The sequence below is a fragment of the Chaetodon auriga genome, chromosome 6, assembly GCF_051107435.1.
Source record: "Chaetodon auriga isolate fChaAug3 chromosome 6, fChaAug3.hap1, whole genome shotgun sequence".
Classification (NCBI taxonomy): domain Eukaryota; kingdom Metazoa; phylum Chordata; class Actinopteri; order Chaetodontiformes; family Chaetodontidae; genus Chaetodon; species Chaetodon auriga.
Window position 1 is genome coordinate 2,285,158 of NC_135079.1, and position 18,643 is coordinate 2,303,800.

General features: G+C 47.1%; 1 protein-coding gene across 1 annotated transcript in view; it reads right to left on the minus strand.

Annotated features, from left to right (window-relative positions):
* Window positions 1-2,809: 2,809 nt before the first annotated feature.
* grm8b (glutamate receptor, metabotropic 8b) overlaps window positions 2,810-18,643 on the minus strand; it is a 103,298-nt gene continuing 87,464 nt past the window's right edge. The window contains exons 9-11 of the mRNA XM_076732851.1: window positions 16,873-17,808; window positions 4,973-5,219; window positions 2,810-3,214 (exon numbers count right to left, since the gene is read on the minus strand). Of these exons, the coding sequence (XP_076588966.1) occupies window positions 3,165-3,214; window positions 4,973-5,219; window positions 16,873-17,808 (1,233 nt within the window). The 3' untranslated portion in view covers window positions 2,810-3,164. The remainder of the gene's footprint in view (window positions 3,215-4,972; window positions 5,220-16,872; window positions 17,809-18,643) is intronic.

Below are 18,643 nucleotides of genomic sequence, written 5' to 3' on the forward strand. Positions count from 1 at the left end.
TCTGCTGCTCCAGCGCCGGGAGGCTGCGGCGTCTGCGTTACTGTCGCATGTACAGCCAATCAAAGATGCCTCAAACAGACTTGACTGTCGCTGATTCTGCAGTCTGAGCTCAGTCAGGTATTTGTTCTTCAGCAGCCAGACCTGCTTTGATATAACCTGCATGTTTCGGTGGCATTATGATATTTTTATTCAAAATTTGACCTTAAAATGACTTAATTTAGTTGTCAAATTGACTCTAAAATGTCTCCAAACTCCCAGAGACAGCACAGAGGACACAGCTCAGTGTTTAAGATGCAGCAGGGGTTTTCACAGGACGACGCTGCAGAGAATGACAGTGATAAACATCATGTGATGGAAACGGTTTCAGTCAGCGCAGCAGAGTTTAGTCAGAAGTTCGTCCTCCCGCTCAGATCAGTGGTTTAAGTGAGCGAGCGGTCGGCTTTATTTAAATTCTTATTTTGGACACCTCAGTGGGATGAACTTCATTTTCCTTTTGTTGATTATTCTGGCAGTGTCAGCCCTGGAGCTGATTACTTCCTGGCAGCCACTTCATAAATACAAGCAGTGTGTTCTGCCAACCTGCTCGCTGATTCTCCCTCTGTGGGAACAGATTCAGGCCGGTCTGTCACATTCCTGCTTCAGACGGCGGTCCCTCAGCCGAGCCCGGCCCGCTGCAGACCCAGGCGCTGCTGATTATTATTGATTATTGCTGCTGGATAAATTTGAGACTGTGACACGCTGGCTGCAGGATGTTCATCCAGCGGCTCGGTGTCGAGTCTGCAGAGGAAAGCAGAGAGGTCGTAGCTTTTCTCCTGCAGCTTTGCAAGCTGCCAGATTCTCCTCGGTGTCAGACTCTTTGATGTATTTTGGCATAAAATAATTGTTGTGTTACTTTATAACATTTGCTGTAAAATCAAGGCAACAGAACAAAAAGTAAGAATAATTTTCTTTTTTTGAGGCTGTTTTGACTCCTTATATTCACTTTGGACGCCTTCAGAGGACACACTGTATGCACACCACACCAGGAGCACCTGAAAGATGACGATGCAGCCTAACGTTAAAAACTTACAAGAGTAAGAGTCGTGAGAACGGCTCGAGATGACTGCAGACGTCCTGAAGCAGGAAATACAAACTCTCACCTGAAGGCTGTTCAGCTGTTAAACAGCCGAGGACAGAAAACACCTGAGAAAACAGAAAAGCAAAAATCAAAACCTGGAGAAATTCAGATGAGCCGTCTCATCTTCAGTGTATTTATTTCAGCGTGAAGATGGAGCTTCTTCGCTTTCAGTTGGCTGCGAGTGCGAGAAACGGGAGCTGTGTCGGGGGAAATAAAAGCAGGATGCCCGCAGGCTTCATCACTCAGAGTATACCTGTCCTCTTCTTCTCTGCCAGGAGATGCAGGAATATTCATTACATGCATGAGGAGCTCTGTGTGGCAGCTCGTATTGATCCCGCCTCTCCTGTTCCACAGCACGTATTGATCACATCGACTGCCTTTTCTTTCCAGCCCTGTAATGAGCTGCACACTGTGCTAAGTTTCCTGCCACACTCAGGTTTGTATGATGTTAAAGGTCAAATCCAGCATGGATGGAGTTTGTGCTCCGTTCCTGCTCTGCAGATTCATCATGTTGGGACGTGGAGACTGATGATGAGACAAAGAATAAACTTGCATTTAAACAGCTCGTCTTCGTGTGGATGCTGGAGTTGTCGTTTACTTGTAGTTTACTTGCTTCACTTCAATTTCTCCAGAATTACAAGACGTCCCAGTTTGTCTGGGATTGTCCCAGTTTCAAGTGGGGTGACCCGACAAATATCTGTAAAACACTCAGTTTGTCCTGGTTTTCACCACAATCAAAATAGTAATTTTAACATTATATTTGCACCACACATAATTCAGCACTGATGTGTGCGTATGTGTGTCTGTCAATCAATGCGTTAGTTAGTCAAGGCTGTGGCTGGCCTGTGAGTCATAGGCTACGACGCTCCTTCAGTGTTTATGCTAACAGTTAGCTGCCACGCCGGAAAGAAAGCTGCTCTCTTCTACCCGGCAATGAAGATGCTGCGTTCATGGTGTTGGACGTTGCTCTCCGTAGTTGTGCCAAGCGATAAAATAATTATCGCCTGTATTGACAAAAAAGGGGCAGCGAGCAGAAGTGCATATATGTGTGCATGCTTGAACATGAGGTACACTTACAGGTCCTGGTCTGAAGGTCTGAAAATATGATCACTCTATCCAGAATGAACGACTTCTGTTCACGCTGCTTTTTAATTTTATAGTGCAGGAGCACCAACAACCACCAGGAGGCCTCTGTGAGGTCCACCATCCCATCGTCTACCTTCACTACAGTGAAATTCAGAGTGAGACCACTTCTAGAATCAGTTCAATCAGTGGATTTGCTCTCAGGGAAGAAGCAAGTTTTTGGGCGAACTTCTAGAATAACAATGAAAAACTGTTCTGGCAGCGCCGACCTTCGAGGAAACAGTGACCTGTGGACTCCAAAATGGAGGCCGCTACCACGTTTCGCTACACGCCAACACCTAAAACAAAACAGCGCTAAGGTTTCCCGCCTCGAACAGAAAGCAGCACGGCACCGACGTGTGAAACATTCCTTTATTATAAATAGATCATTTGTATAAAAAACGGGCATGCGTCAATTCAACCATGGCATTTAGACATTTCACAACCAACAGCTACCGTTCAGTTAGCCGAAAACAGCGACGGACTCGTCTCTTAATGCAGGTCGACGGACGGACGACATGAGACAAGAATCAGAAATTTTCACAACCACAAGATTTTTTTTTTTTTTTTCAAACGTACAATTAGAATAACAACAAATATGGTTGGTCCCCACAATTTCTTTTTTGTATTTCTTTTTGAAGACTTGTTTTAATTCTTATTTTTTATCTCTCGGGTTGCCATCCTCCTGCTTCCTCAGCGTTTCTCGGATAGTTTTGACTTGTGATCCTTTCAGGTTTTTGGTGCCGTTCAGGCCTGTTTGCTGCTGTCTGTAAACATAAAAACACCACAGATGCGTTCAGTTTGATCAGTTCTGATCCTTCAGAGTGCCTCCTTTCCGTTTTGGGTTCTGGTGGCGTCTCCTCTGAGTCTGACAGAAATCGGCTTGTTCAATGTCCCAGGATGTCCTTGTGTCAAAGGTGGATTTTCACATGGCGTGGTTGGTGTAGCTGACGTAGGTGTTTTTTGTTGGCGGCACTAAGGAGAGAAAAACAAACAGCAGTTTTGGTAAATTACCTTCTTACTTCCACTTACCTTCAGTCCCCTGCAGGTCAAAGTGTAATCTACTGAGCAGACACACTAACATGAGACTCTAACAATTCTTACAAAGGTCTAGCGCCACCCTCAGGACAAACTTTACACTCTTTAAGCTCCACTAACGGTAAGCCTCTAAGAATAGCTGACACATCCCGGCGTTTGCATCAAAGTTCATTCATTACCTTTTGAACAGTATGTCTAAAGCCATGTGCAACGTCAGTGTACGTCATCGACCCTGTTGGCCCTCGTGAACACAGATCATGCAGTGAGCATGACAGAGGTTCTACGTGTCTTATTCCTATTGAAGAAGGGTCTGGAAGAATCCTGGTCCAAAAATCCTGTCTGAACCTTCTGGACCTTACGGTCTTGTGCAGGAAAGCCCTTGAAGTGTGGTGGACCAACGGTTTCACTTTGAACAAACTGGACTAAATTTGCTGAAGTGGGAATGAGGCCAGATTCATCAATCACCAAAGTGCTGGAGACAGTGGGAGGGGAGTTTCAGACTCTGAGGGAACAGGGACTGCCACATTGCCACCTCATGTTCTGCAGGTAATACTGGCCATGGAGCTCGAAATCATCCTAACAAAGCCCCAGCAGGCTGAGCGGGGCGTCATCTGGCCTGGAGGAGTCTAAATGTTTACGAAGAACCGTGAGGTCACCCTGGAAGGTGTGTCTGAATAGGTAGCAGTGAGCAGGATCAGTGTTGTGTCTTGCAGCTTGGCTGAAGTTAAGCTGGTACATATGAGGTGGAACCATTTCAGAAAGAGGCCAGATCCTCCAGATGACACTGAGGTTTGTCTGTGCACAAGCTTTTCCACATCAACTTGCTTACGCTTTTAGAGCCTCACCAGTCGTGGAGCAAGTAATGGTAAGTTTGTCCTCAGGAGGTGCTCGAGTAAAGTTCGTGGGAACACCAAAAACATCAGGACTCGTAATTTAAATGTAAAGGTAGGAGATCTTATGAAGTCTCACGAGCGTTTTCATCTCACCTAGTTTTTCGTCTCTGAACCTTGTGACGTCCTCACCTCGCACTGAGCAGTCTGCAGTACTGACAAGGACGTTCAGCCTCGTGTGAGGTTGGGACAATAAAACGGATGCGAGAGCTGCTGCTTGTTAGATTAAGCAGATCAGTTCAGTCAGCACGTTTCTGATGAGTAAACAATTTGACGTCTCCCGCTTTTCTGCTGACGGGCCGAGAAGTAGCTTTGAAGTGAAGCTCTGAGCTGTAAACAGTTTGGCTTCATCAGATCTGGTCTCAGGTGACGTCTAAACAAACTCAAGTCAACTTCCTGTTAAATCCTCATTACTGCGGAGAGGCTTCGCTCTGAATTCACCTCCACATGGTGGACTCCACAGAGGAGCTCCTTCTTACCTTTGTTCACAGAATAATTAACAGTATTTATTAGCAGCTTCTTCTCGTTCATCAGTACTTCAGCGTCTCTGAGGCACCTTAAAGAATCATTCCCACAGGATGAAATTTTTTTCCTCATTTTTGTCCTCAATGTTTTTTTCTTTTTCTCTGCGAGTGCATTGAGTGCAATGTTTAAACCGCAGTCAAACTCCTTGTATGTGCACACCAAAAAAAAACTTAAGCGTCTCATTAGAGTTCTCTAACGCATGACCCCAAACGCTGGTGGACACCCAGAGACCTGGTTCCACCATTTTGAAACATAATAAGAGGCTCCTCAGCCCACTCACCGCTGGCGTCCACGCCCTCGCACAGCTCCGTCTTCACCTCGCCGTTGGGCCGCTCCGCCGCCAGCTGGGACAGCTTGCTGGTCATGGTGGCCGCGGTGACGATGGCCTTGAAGCTGCGTTTGCGTTTGGGGACGTTCTGCTCGGGGTGGAAGATGATGATGTAGACCTTCGGCATGTAGAGCATGCCCAGAGAGACGGAGGCGCTGAGGCTGAGGGAGACGGTCAGCGTGGCCGTCTGGATGTACATCTGAGGAGGAAACAGAGGGAGGCGAGTGACGGGACGAGACGAGGCGCCGCCATGAAAATAATAATGCATACCATCAAACAGTCAGTTAACAGACTGGGTGCGTCTTTCAAACTGACTGGAGTAGAAACAACACCGGTAACTTTAGTTCCTCTGTGTGCCATTAAAAAAACCAACTTCCTCAAAATATTGATTTTTGTTTGCCTTAATGCTTCTGAAAAGATTTCAATTGAATTATGTCATGTTCTTATATTTACATTTTGTTTACTCTAAATGATTTAATTATTAATTGATAATTTAATAAAACATCTCCTGTGTCAGGCCGTCACCTTCCACATGTTCAGCTCCTTCTGGGCTTCAGTTTGATTTTCATCTCACTATCATGTCGATTCACTTTAGGTTTGTGCCATTAAACACAACACTGTTTCATCTTTGATGTCCATGAAATGTATTCTACAGAGAAAAGCATTAAATATATCAGATACAACTTTGATTCAGTTGTGTCTTGTGCTAAGATCTCAGTCTGATGAGTCAAGTATGTGTCATTGAAATGCTTCTTTTCTTTTATTCAGCTGACTGAAGGACTGTACCAGCAGTCATAATTCTATCAGCCTTCATTAAACCAACAGATGGTCGACTCTGCTCGGTTCATTTACTGGAATCAATCTAGTGACTCATGTTTGTGGCTGATAATACTGTCTGCTCAGGCAGATACTCTGGCTCAAAACCAGCCATCGTTTAGAGTTTTTTCTCTCCAGCTGACTGGTGGAAAAGTAAAAGTGGTGAATGTTGGGTTGCAGTTTCCTGTGGTGTCGTAGCGATGGAACTGATGTGCTGGAACACCGATTTTTCACATTAAAAACCAGGAAAGGAAGGGATTTAGATTCTGCCCTTTGAGACTCCAGAAGACTTTTAATGTGAAATATCTGCAGGAAGTGATAAGTTTCACTGACAGGCATCAGTCACGAGGCTTTTTAGGGTTATCGACTCATCTTTGGACTATGAGAGAAAACCCCCACAGATATTTTACACAATGATCAATATAAACAAGGGGAAGGAAGAAATAAAGGCCGGTCTCTAATAGAAGTCTCTTCTCATGAAGGCCGGATTCTGTCTGCAATCAAACAACTGACGTGAAAAAATATGCAAAAAAATTGCTCAGTGGAGGAAAAAAAATCTCATTATTTATCCGATTTTAAACCATTTACACAGTAAGAGTGAACTTACGAGGGCTCTTGCAGCTCCTCTAGGCTCATTAGCTGAGCACTGTTGGAGCTCCGTCCTGTGAGAAGCTGGACGATGATTAACTGATAATCTCTGTCTCTTTAAACAGGATTAACAGCAGAGAAAAGAAACACCAGGACTTTCTCTCCTCATCGCAGTTTGACAGATGACCCTGAATGCATCATTAGGCTCTGTGCTGCGTTTGTGAGCCGGTTTGGGACTATTGATTCTCTGTGTGGTTATCTTTGGCTGCGGCGTACTGTGAAAGCTCTCAACTACGTGTTTACTGACAGAAGGAGGCGTTTGCAGGGTCACACTAAACAGAAATATCAGTCACTTTATTCTCACAAACAGCCATCAGTACTCATGATTTAGCATCTTTTAATGCCATTTACGGTCACAGCGGCCACTGCTCAGTAATATTAGAGTCTCACTTTAAATTATGAAATGAATGAACATTTAGTCATTCAGAAAAACAGATCAAAGCAACTAATGAGCAACTGAACTGACTAATAAAACAACATTTCAGGTGTAAGCACTCTATTTAACTGTATTCGAAGCTATTCGATGATTGGACTGTCAATAAGATATTCCAGATGTTTCTTCCACGACATGCACGTACTCCAGGTTTCAGTCCTGACCTCTCATGTCCACTGGAGACGAACCGAAAACGTGTCTGCAGTTTGCTCCTGATGGACGTGGTAACAGACGCTTTGTGTTTGTACTTTACTGGTTTGAATGACTGTATGTAGAATGATGATTAATGATTATTAGCAGAGGAAAAATGAGTTCAATAACTAATGATATGCATTAAATAATCTACGCAGTGAGTATTGATTTCATGTCACTTATCGATCAGCCGGGACGGAACCAAAGCGAGACGCTGCTGCAGCGTCATGGCGGCTGAGGGTGAAAGGCAGAGAGCATCTGTGTGCGTTCAGCTGTAACAGGAAGCACTGACGTCGTTTGTGTGCTCTCCTCTCGCCACCGCTGACGCTGATAAAACTCGTTTTGAGGTGAAAAACAACCTTCTGCTGCGGCAGGAAGAGCCATCGACTCAGCTGAGTTATTGGAGATTCAAGCTCGCTCAACCACGCACACACACAGCAGGCAGAGCCCAACCAGGCAGCTCAGACCCGTGTTTCCTCCGCCCACCCTCCAGCATCTGTCACAACACACCTGTCCATACGCTCCCACGCGCCACCTCACAGAAGTCGGGACCCGGGTTAATGGTCCTCTGACTGAGTGGCAAACTGACAGCAGGGAATCCTCGACGGGGCCTCGCTCAGCCACCAGGACGGGGAGCGAGAGGAAGGAGGGGAAAGTGGCGACAGATGGCGAGCGTCCCCCCAAGAGCCCCAAACAACGGCGGCGGTGTTTCCAGCGACACATCAAGGAATCATTATGAAAATGTATGACAGACAGCGAAGCATAAACTCATTTGTGGGCCTGAGAGGAAAAAACACGCGCCGGAGTGATTTATGTGGTCTCTGCGACACAAGCTGTTAATACGAAACCAAGGTGACGAAGAGTGTGAAGGTCGGAGGAGTCTGAAAACACCTTTTAGGAAAGAGTGACGAAGAACGTGCTGTTGGCCCTGATCCCGATCTCAGTCCCTTAACCTTCGCTGTTAGCATCGTAGTTAGCATGCTAACATCAGGGAGTGGACGGTGAGCGGGCGTGTGCGTCTACATCTCAGTGACCCCCTGGATACTCCGAGGATCAATGAGTGGAACGGAAATGAATATTTCTTCAAAATTTCTCAGTTCAAATTTGGATCCAGTTCCAAATCAGGAAGATGGTTGTGAACATATGGAGCAAACCAGGGCAGCAAACAGGTGGATTATTATCATTATTATCACTATTATCTAAAACGATGCACAGAACAGAATATTTCCATCTAACGAAGTCTCCCGTTTCACTTGGTGGAAGACTCATCAAACTTTAAATCCTCCAAAAGGGGAAGTTTGTGAAGGTTGGAGAGGTTAATGGAGGCTGAATCCTGTGACCACACAGCTCTCCGTCTCCGTGACCTGGACGCCACCTTCCTGCCTGATCAAAGCAGAGCTGCTTTAAAGCTCTGGACTGTGGGAGTCTGATCTGAGACCAGCGGAGGCCCGAGTGAAACTGGAGCATCTGTAATCTGAAAGTCAACAGCAGCTGCAGGACAGAAGAGAGCAGGTGGATGAACCAGGCTGGATCATACAACGCCAGTATATTCAGTATAACTATGATATTTAGTCTTTTCAGAAGATAAGAATCGACTGGTTAAGCATCACCACTGCAGGATGTTCATCTGAAGGGATTGTGAGCCCACTGCAGCCCAAAGGTTCTCCATGTTCTGCTCCAATTACGAGGCAAAGAATCTGGATGTTCCCGCAGTTTTAACGTCACTCAGCTGTTATTTGTTGGAGTGAAGCCAAAGTGCCTCGAACCCCCTGAAACTGCAGGTTCATCAAGTTCTTTAGAAAAAAAAAAAAAATGCCTGCAGCACCATTGATGGCACACCAATCTGATCCGATTTTGATGCTTGTTGAGCACATCGACCGACCAGTTGACCAGAGGAAGTCAGCCCGACGGTTTAAGGTGAAAAACCTGGTTGCGTCCATACGATTCACGGTTCATCACAGTGGGAATTAAACCACCAACCGTGGCAGTGTTAGTGCCTTGCCCGAGAGCAACTGAAGGAATAAAACTCCTGACTGGAGTCACTGGTCCAGTTGGAGGTTGTCTGATGTATAATCCCTGAGACGCTTCAGCTTTTGTCGACATTAGCATCCAGTGCATCCCTGTTCACCTGTGACTGTTGTCAACTGGTAATATTTTCTCTTCGTTTGGCCTGTAGCCGCCTTTCCCCTCACACGAGATTAAAAAAATGCCTCTTAAACGACAGCTATGGATGGTGGCCAATAACACCGAGGTTAGTATTGACTTTCTCTCCACCAGTCTGAGGCTCGTGAAGAAGATGAGCAGCGGAGCAAAGCTAATGGCCGCTCACACAAACAGTTTTTAGAAAGAGAAGCGGGATGAATTGGAAGCATTGAAAAGGCATCAACAGCAGGTTTTTATGTTGTTCATCACCCAGAAAACATCTCCGAGCTTCATGGTCGACTCGACAGCTGAGACTGGAGTGATGGTGTGACGACAAGCTTTACAGAGGCCTCAACAAACTATCAGAGAAATTAGACTTCATCAAATCATCAAATCCATACGTAAACCAGTAAATTAATACTTTGATATTCAGCATAAACAGCCTTTTTTCTGATGTGCAGCCACAGAAGTGACTCAGCACATTATTAAGTTTATTAAAAGATCTTTTGTAGTGTTTGTAATATAGTGAAGATCATTATTAACATCATTCCAAATGTCTGCTGGACAAAAGCAACGTGCTTGACGTCATGTAATGATTTTGACTTCCTGTGACTGTTTTTATTTGTCCCGTGTGTTTTTCTGTCCCTGGCAGGAATGGACTTCTGTTCATACCAGTGTGAATTTCATATTCAAAACTCTTTATTGATTCATTTTTAAATTTTCCGACTGAAGTTTTAGTTGTGAAGATTCGATGCAACCGGCACATCCTGCTACTGCTGCTCCTTCACAATAAAAGCCACCCCGAGTCCTTCCAGGTTTTTCTGTAGCGCCTTCAGAACCTGAACGTTTCTGGTCATTGGTCATTTCAACGTCACCGAGCAGAACTTAACGCGGCGTGTCAGCTGAAGGGGGAGAATACGGTGCAGCGCCTAACCAGACGTGCTGAACAGGCCATGGACGCAGCTCTCATAAGACCTTTCAGCGTTTGCGTGGCTTCAGTCAGCAGAGGACTGCAGCTCACTCCATTTTAATGCATTTTGCTTTTACTTTTCTACAGTATCGTTCTGATAACATAATGTCCTGGACTGTCCACTAAGGCTGGTCTGAAACAAGTGCGATTAATCTCTGAATCTTACAACAGTGTCGTTCAGGTGTCATTGAATGCACCACAGACACATCAGCCCTGTTGTTGCGTTGGTCGTCTGTAGCTGTGCGTCAGATTATTTCCTTTGAGTCTGTCGAACGCCTGCAGCGTCACACAGCAGCTGAAGCGATGCTGCGCTCAGATTCCACCGGCGTCACGAATCCTTCAGCTTTAAATGAATCAAAGTGATCCATGTGCTTTAATATCATCGCATCACCTCCGAAAGGCGGCTGAGTGAGTCCAAAGACATGGCGCGCTGAGTTTAAAGACGAGGCTTTGAGTCAGCACTGTTCCACCTTGAAGAACAGTCCAGAGCGGCTCCACTCGGATCTCGGGGGTCTTCTCCAGTCATCTTGTGTGGCTTGTTGAATCTGCATCTGGAGATATTTCTTACACGTGTTACAGAGCAGTGAAGCATTTTTTTGTGGGGTTTTTACTCTCCAAGATAAATCCTGGCTGCAGACGTTGATAATAACACCACTAATGACACCGTTAGCGCATTAATATGATAAAGCAGCTCGTCAGCTGGGGTCAGAGGAGCTGGGTTCCCCGGAGGAACGGCTGAGGGCGGAGGCTGCATCTTAATCTTCTCTGGGATCCTCCGCCTGAATATCAAAGCCTGTTTCATTATGTATGGAGGCAGCGTGAGTCTCTCCCAGCGGCCCTGACTCCTCTCTCTCTACCTGTGAATGTGAACGCCTCCTCGGGCAGCCGGTGCAGCGTTCAGGGCCCGGCCCCTCAGATGTGCTTATCAGTCATTCTCTGGCTTCAGCTGCAGCTGGCACGCCATCGAGCGCCGCTGCTGCTGTAAATGTGAGCGTCCTGCTCCAGATTCACGAGCTGACCTACAAGATCAGCTGATCGGTCGAGGTTCACCACATTTTATGTGGAGTGTAACTGTCCTTGGGTTTACTTTGACCAGGTCTGCCCGTCTGTTCAGGTCAGGTCTCTTTCTTTGAAATTTAATTTGTGGACGTCAGAGTCAGGGAAGTTTCTGGATTGGATCCACAGTGAGTAGACCGGCACTTCGTGGTCAGAGCAGTGGAAACTGGAGCCTGTGTGACTGCAAACACTTCAAAAACATTCACCGTGCTTCGCTATGAAATCCACCTGAGATTAATTTGACTGTGATTGTCTCAAAGCAGACAGTGAATATTTTACCGAGCGTTCGTCACACGCTGAAGTTCTCACTCCACAAATAGACATTCGGCTGGATAAATGAAGCGGTGAGAGTCTGACGAAGTGACAGGTGAGCGTATGAGGAGTTAATGACACCGACACAAACCCTCTGCTGTCATCTTCATCGACTGCGAGGCGCAAACCCCTGAAAACTTCAAGTAGGAATGAAGATCTGCGGCGGGGACAGGATCAATGAATGTTTCACAGCACTGTTTTAATAAGCCAGTTTAATGGAGGCTCTCATTAAGTCACTCTCGCTGCCACAAAGTGACAGAGAGGAGGCTTAAAGCGGAGACGCTTTGGCTTTGATATGATCGGCCTGCTCGTCGCTGGTCGCACTGACTTCACCATTAGCTAGACGATTAGCAGCTAATGGCTACAGATACGCACTGATGCTTCAATTCCTCTTCTAGCTTAAATACATATAAGTTATCACTGCACACCTGAACTCCCTCATTACCAAACATGTTTGACATTCAAACATCTCAGTGAGCATTCCTACAGAAAAACAGGGGAAGTGAAGGATTCACAGGAAAAACCTTGAAGCTGACTCTTTTCTGCTGCCTCACATCTTCCTGAAGGCGGAACAGACAATCCACCAATCACCTCCACTGTGTGCAGCGATTGGCCGGCTGCACGGAGGTGTGAAACGACGCGTGGTTTGAACATCTCCAGAGCAGCCAAGTCCAACAACATAAAAGACTCCTGTTGCAGGGAGCGATCAGGGAGGCGGTGGGATGCATCCAGGAGGAGGCGAGGACAGCAGCTTTTCACTGTGTGGACACTCAGAACAGGCAGAAACCCCACCTTCCTCCACCTTCCTCCACCTTCCTCCACCTTCCCCCACCTTCCTCCACCTTCCCCCACCTTCGCCTGGACCTCAGGACAGCAGTGGGACAGATAACGATGAAGGACGTATTCAGATGTTTTAGGTTGAAGTAACTACAACTGCAGGCTTCTCCTGAGTGCAACCAAAGTCATGTTAAGGCTCTGAGGTCGGACACTGGGCCTCAGTCTGAGGCAGAACGGCCCCTTCAGAGCGTTCAGTGTTATCACATGATCAATTCTAATGCATTAACGTTAAAACAAGTTTTAACACATTTTTTTTCTTTTGGGATGTTCATTCAAAAACATTTCATATCTTAGTGACTCATGATTCATTCTGTGTGTCAAATATTAATCTGCAAAGTAAAGATAAACTCCAGCTGTCAGATAGAAGCTGCAGAATAACAATTAGAAATATTAGCATCTGAAATGCAGCAGAAAGGAAGACGAACGTAATGAAAGTACTCGAGTAAATGTACTTAGTTACTTTCCATCTGCTCGGGGCACAAACTGATGAAAATGACTGCATTCATGGGAATCAGTAACGTCTTTAGTGTCAGGATCAATACGCTAAGATGGAGACTGCAGTGAAATCAGCACATCTGCATTTTCAGAGGCTGATGTGATGAAAGGGGAGAAATGCTCGACTCGACATCAATCTGCGTAATCCTCCTCAGCACTCACAGACGATCGGTTTAAAATCAAAGCTTCGTCTCAAACCGACATCCAGCCCCAAACTTTCCCCGTCAGGAAAGCAGCGACGCGCAGAGCAGAGGAGCTGAGCTCGCCTTGACAAAGCGCCACTTTCACCTTCAGCTCTGCAGTCTGTATGTTCCACAATGATGATGATGAAACTCCAGGAAATTATTTTCCTCCAAAGAGGATACATGGCATTGTGGAGTGAAGCTTTTCTGTTGATAGATGAAATAAAAAAACAGTCAAATGAGTGTGGAGGAGGCTGGCAGAGAGACGAAGAGCTGCGGGTGCCGAGAGGAAAGAAAAAGTGTCTGCAGAATTCACCAGAGAGCGGAAACTTCGCCGGCGCTCTCACTGTTTGCATAAAGTTTTTCCCGAGACACGTTCGAGTGCAGCTCGTGGATAAATTCTCACCTGTGAGTCCGATTCCATCTGGATCATTAAGAACACGCTCATGCATCTACAACACTTCTGACAGCTTCATGATTGGATTTTTTCGCCAGCAGCTGCAGATTTTATGCGAAGACGCCGAAGCGAACCTGGCCGAGGCTCTCTGAGCTGCCGAGTGGGAGGCAGAAGGGCTGAAAAGGCCAAACCGACAGTCGATCAACAGCGCTGATCCCCCACTAAATGAACAGGCTGACCTCTGACTTCCCACGTATTTCTAGCCCTGAATGAAGTCTGTGATCTGTCTGTTGACATTAAGCTTTAAGAGCAACTCCAACATGAATTCAGTCTTTTCTTACCTTTGATTTCTGAGCTAAGATTTTCAGCTGGTTTTCTCTACAACACCTGAAACTAGAGTACAAACAAACTGTCGGCATCACAGGCGCCTGAGCAGTGGAGCGAACGCAGCCCCAGAGTTCAATTAGAAATAAACGTATCGCTGCACAGTCCCCGCAGTCAGGTGATCACTTTACCGTTTCATCACGTGACAAAAACCAGTCGCAAAGAGAAAAAAAGAGTCCGACTGCCTGCAAAGGTCAGAAAACCAGTTAGCTTAACCACGAACGCAGGAAAAGATCAGCTAGCGTGTGTTAAATGAACGGAGCTTTAAATTAGCTGAAAGCAGGATCGTGCTGACGCTGGATGGATTTACAGGTCAACGTTAGCTAACGCTGCCGGCCCGCCCGCCATCGCTAGCTCAGCCGTGGAGATGAGACGTTCGCGAAGGAATCGGACCAAAGAATTGGCGGTTAGCATTTTGGGCTAGCTCTGCTGAGTTTCTTATCTGGGATGTTGGTGGAGGGTTAAACATGGTTTACCCTCCTTTCAGCCTTTTTGCAAAGCTTGTCCTTTGCTGGGATTTAGTCACTTCATCGCCTGAGCTCGCCTCCCCACGTGCAAAGATCCCACCAAAACCAAACACAGGAGCACCGTCGCTGCATCCTGGGCTTCGTGCCGCCCAAGACGATTGTGATTGGTTTAAAGGACAAACAGACAAAGCAGAGCGTTTGATGATGGTCACGGGTGCAGACAGACCTCTGTGGCAGTGTGAGACTCAGAGGTGGACGAAGAGTCGAACGGCAGACACAACAGACAGCCTGAAGTGTTGAACAGCGTGGATGGCAGAACAAACACTTTGTCTGCTGTGTGACTACAGAAAAATATAAAACACATTTCATTTTTCTCTGTTTAATGAACTTGGAAAATGTTTTCTCTTTCTTTTGGCTGCAGATTTTCAGTAAAAACCTGAGCTCTGCTGCAGAGGAAGAGAAGCAGCTTCTGCCTGCAGACTTCTGTTCTCTGATGCCTCGGGGGGGTTGGGGGGGGGGGGGGGTCACCGGCTGCTTGCTGTGACACCTCAGTCTGTTTGAGGACAATGATGTAATCTTCATCTGAGCATGTGCGATCGTTCAGTCGAAATCTGCTGCTTCAGTCGTTTCTCTGGGTAAAAATAAGCAAACCTGAAACTGCTGTCGGCCGTTTCTCGTCCTCATCAGAGAACCTTGAACAGATCTGATCCTCAGTTACTCTTCAGACTGTGTAACAAAATAGCCTCAATTCAAAGGTCCACTTCGTCAGCAAATGGACCTGGCTCAGGTGGGACTCAGGTATGGTGCTGTGCGATTCATGGTGGTGGTGGTGGTGGGGGGGTTGTCAGACGGCTGCAAGTGTTTCACCTGAGCGAAACGTTGACGTGAATCCCTGAGATTTCTGCTTCTACCAGGAGGACGGAGAGAAACGGGGGGGAATAACAGGAAGAAGTGGAGTTCGTGGTCTGAGGTTTCGTTCAGAGGCTGAGAGAGACACAAACACACAGATCTCAGGTCAGTGTGTCAATTGCTAGCTGGCCTGCAGCTAACGTGCAGCAGAACACGACATTGGCTCAAAGTGAAGGAAGATGCTTTGTCAACTGTTGTTTTCAAGGTCAACAAAGAAGAAGCAAACACGACGTTTAAGTCACTGCGGACAGCGAGTCCGTTTGACCTGCTTCCAGCTGGGAAACAGCAGTTTGCTGAAGCGCAGAACGTTACAGCTCTCCTTGTTGTTGTGCATTGTCCCTGTTCGAATACAGACAGATGATGATGATGATGAAGATGCAGTCGTACAGGTGCTCAGAATCATGCAGAGTTTGAACATCTACATTTTCATCTCGGCAGAGCAAAATCCACCTGGTCTGAGCAAGATTTCACGTCGATCTATCGGATAGTTATTGACGTATTTCATCAAAAACAAACCTTTGAACGTCACAGTGGCGCTTTAGGAAAAGTCCACCGGACGCCATGAATGTACCTACAAAAACTCACGGCACTGCATCAAACAGCCGACCTCCAGACGGACTGACAGCCGCCATTTTAATAACGTACATGTGGAACCAGGAGAGGGAAACGTGCATCAAAGCCTCAGAAGGCTCTCAGACATTCAGGCCATGATCAGGTCACAGCTTACGTTCCTGCCGGAAGACGTGATAACTGCTGCTGGACCAGCTGTCAATCTAACGTGCACACAGAGGTTTGCAGGCCCATTTTTATGCCTCGATGACGACTCTGAGAGCAGAGAGATGGAACACACGAAGGACGAACGACGGGCAACAAAAGTCAGACACGACGCTCAGGATCACTCTGAGAAGATGTTCACGATGACTTCTGCCGCTTCGTAACTTTAGTTTGAGGCTGAGATTCAAAGCTCCATGTTTGCGTTATCAGAGAGCAGAGTGCTCCCGGTTTCAACCTAAAACAACTCCTCAAATTCTTAGGAACTGAACAGTAGCAGCAGAAAAAAACCCTTAAACTATATTTAGAGGAGATCTCAGTGAATCACTCCACCTGTCCTCTAGATCTCCCCACAGACATGGTAATGAGCAAAATCCTCCATCTGGCAGCTCGCTTACAGCAAACTCAACCCAAAACTGTTGTCTGAATGTGCTAAATTTAATTCTGCTCTAATTAGTTTTGTGTCGAGAGGCTGCAGAGCAGACCGGGCTCTGCCTGTGGTGATCAGAAACTAATCAATCATCAATCAGTCAGTGAGAACAGAGAGAGAGTTCCGGTTCGCAGGCTTTGTTTTTAACGCGTGTGCAGGCAGAGAACGAGACACTGTCTGAAGTTCACTACAGCAGCTTGATGTTCGCGAGTTTCAGCCTCAGAAATGACGGGATTTCAACACGCCATCATCAGTGTGTGTGTGTGTGTGTGTGTGTGTGTGTGTGTGTGTGTGTGTGTGTGTGTGTGTGGATTGTGCTGACAGTGTGTGTTTCCATTTATAAACTGTGCTGGAGGGCTGAACATTACATAAAACATGTGAGTACATTATTTATCAGAGAAGAACACTCACCCGCTCCTCCGACTGCGCCGTGCCAAAGAAGATGGGGATGAAGGCGAGCCAGATGATGCAGGTTGTGTACATAGTAAATCCAATGGGTTTGGCCTCGTTGAAGGTCTCTGGCACGCCGCGCGTCTTGATGGCGTAAACAGTGCATGTGACCATCAAGAGGATGCTGTATCCCAGCGAGCAGATGAGCGACAGGTCGGAGATGTCACACTTGAGGACGCCGCGGGCGTTCTCGGGATCCTGCGTGCGCTGCTCGCCGTAGTCCACGAAAGTGTGCGGCGGGTCGGCGGCGAACCACACGAGGACGCCCAGCAGCTGGACGGAGATGAGCGAGAAGGTGATGACCAGCTGGGAGGCCGGTGAGATGAAGCGCGGCGCCGTCACCGCCTTCTTGCCCTGCTCGAAGATGCGGTGGATGCGGTTGGTCTTGGTGAGCAGCGCGGCGTAGCTGAAGCACATGCCGAGGCCCAGGAAGATGCGGCGGAAGGAGCAGACGACGATATCAGGTGCGGCGATCATGGGGAAGGTGATGATGTAACACAGGAAGATGCCTGTCAGCAGCACATAGCTCATCTCCCGCCCTGAGGCGCGAACAATAGGCGTGTCGTTGTAGCGGACGAAGGTGACGATGACGAAGGTGGTGGCGATGATGCCCAGGATGGAGATGAAGACGGGCAGCAGCGCCCAGGGCGAGTGCCACTCCAGCTTGATGATGGGGATGGCCTGGCAGCCCGTGCGGTTCCGGTCGGGTCTCTTCTCGTAGGGGCAGAGCTCGCAGGTGAACTCGCTGGCCTGGAAGTGGTAACCCTCGCAGCGCTCGCAGTGCCAGCAGCACGGGACGCCCTTCACCACCTTCTTCCTCTCGCCGGTCCGGCAGGGCAGGCTGCACACCGAGGCCGGCAGGGAGGAGTCGCCGCTGGTCCACTGCAGGGCCTCCATCTGAGGGGAGGGAGAACCAGGCCGGTCAGCATCAGCATCCACCTTCAAACCGAGCAGCTGAACGAAGAGCTCAGCGACATCATGATGAAGATTATACAATGACTTCTTAGTTTGACCAGCTTTAAATCAGAGCTCAGGATATATTCAACTGCAAGTATCCACAGCAAGAGCACTGATGCTTCTGAGGGTTAAACTGACACAAACACACTCTAAAGCGTCCTTTTGTTAAGAGACAGCCAGCTGTTTGTGACAAAAGTCACAGTGGATTCATGGACTTTATAAAACATGGACGCAGTCTCTGTGACGTCACCTCACAGGTCTCCGAAGAGTCACCGTGGAGCTCAGCGACAGCGTCCGAATGAAGCCTGGTTGCTGAAACTAGCATCTAGCCGTCATTCAAAGCAGCCACGGCCATAGGTATGCCTATTTTTAATCCTTAATATAATCTAAATGAGTGAGTTAATAAAAACTCTCCCCTGAAAAGTTGTCATTAGCTCTAGAGAGAAAAACTTTTTTGTACCAGGGCGTAAACATTTCTGCTGGACAGTTTTAATATGGAGGTCTATGGGGATTTTGGAGCCAGCCTCATGTGATCATTGGAGGAACCTTGCTGGTCAAGAGTCAAGTTACAAATGTGAAGAATTAAACATGAGTGAACTGCATGTTGGGTCTCAACACCGCCGCCGTGTTTATTAACTTCATTGATTACATTATGAAAAATGAGACCAAAATATGTTTCAGACATTAATTTAAATAACGAAAGTTTTTCACAGTCATGATTTGACTCCTGACCAGCAGGGGGCGGCTCTGCCGGCTTTTCTCTGAAGTGAAAAAA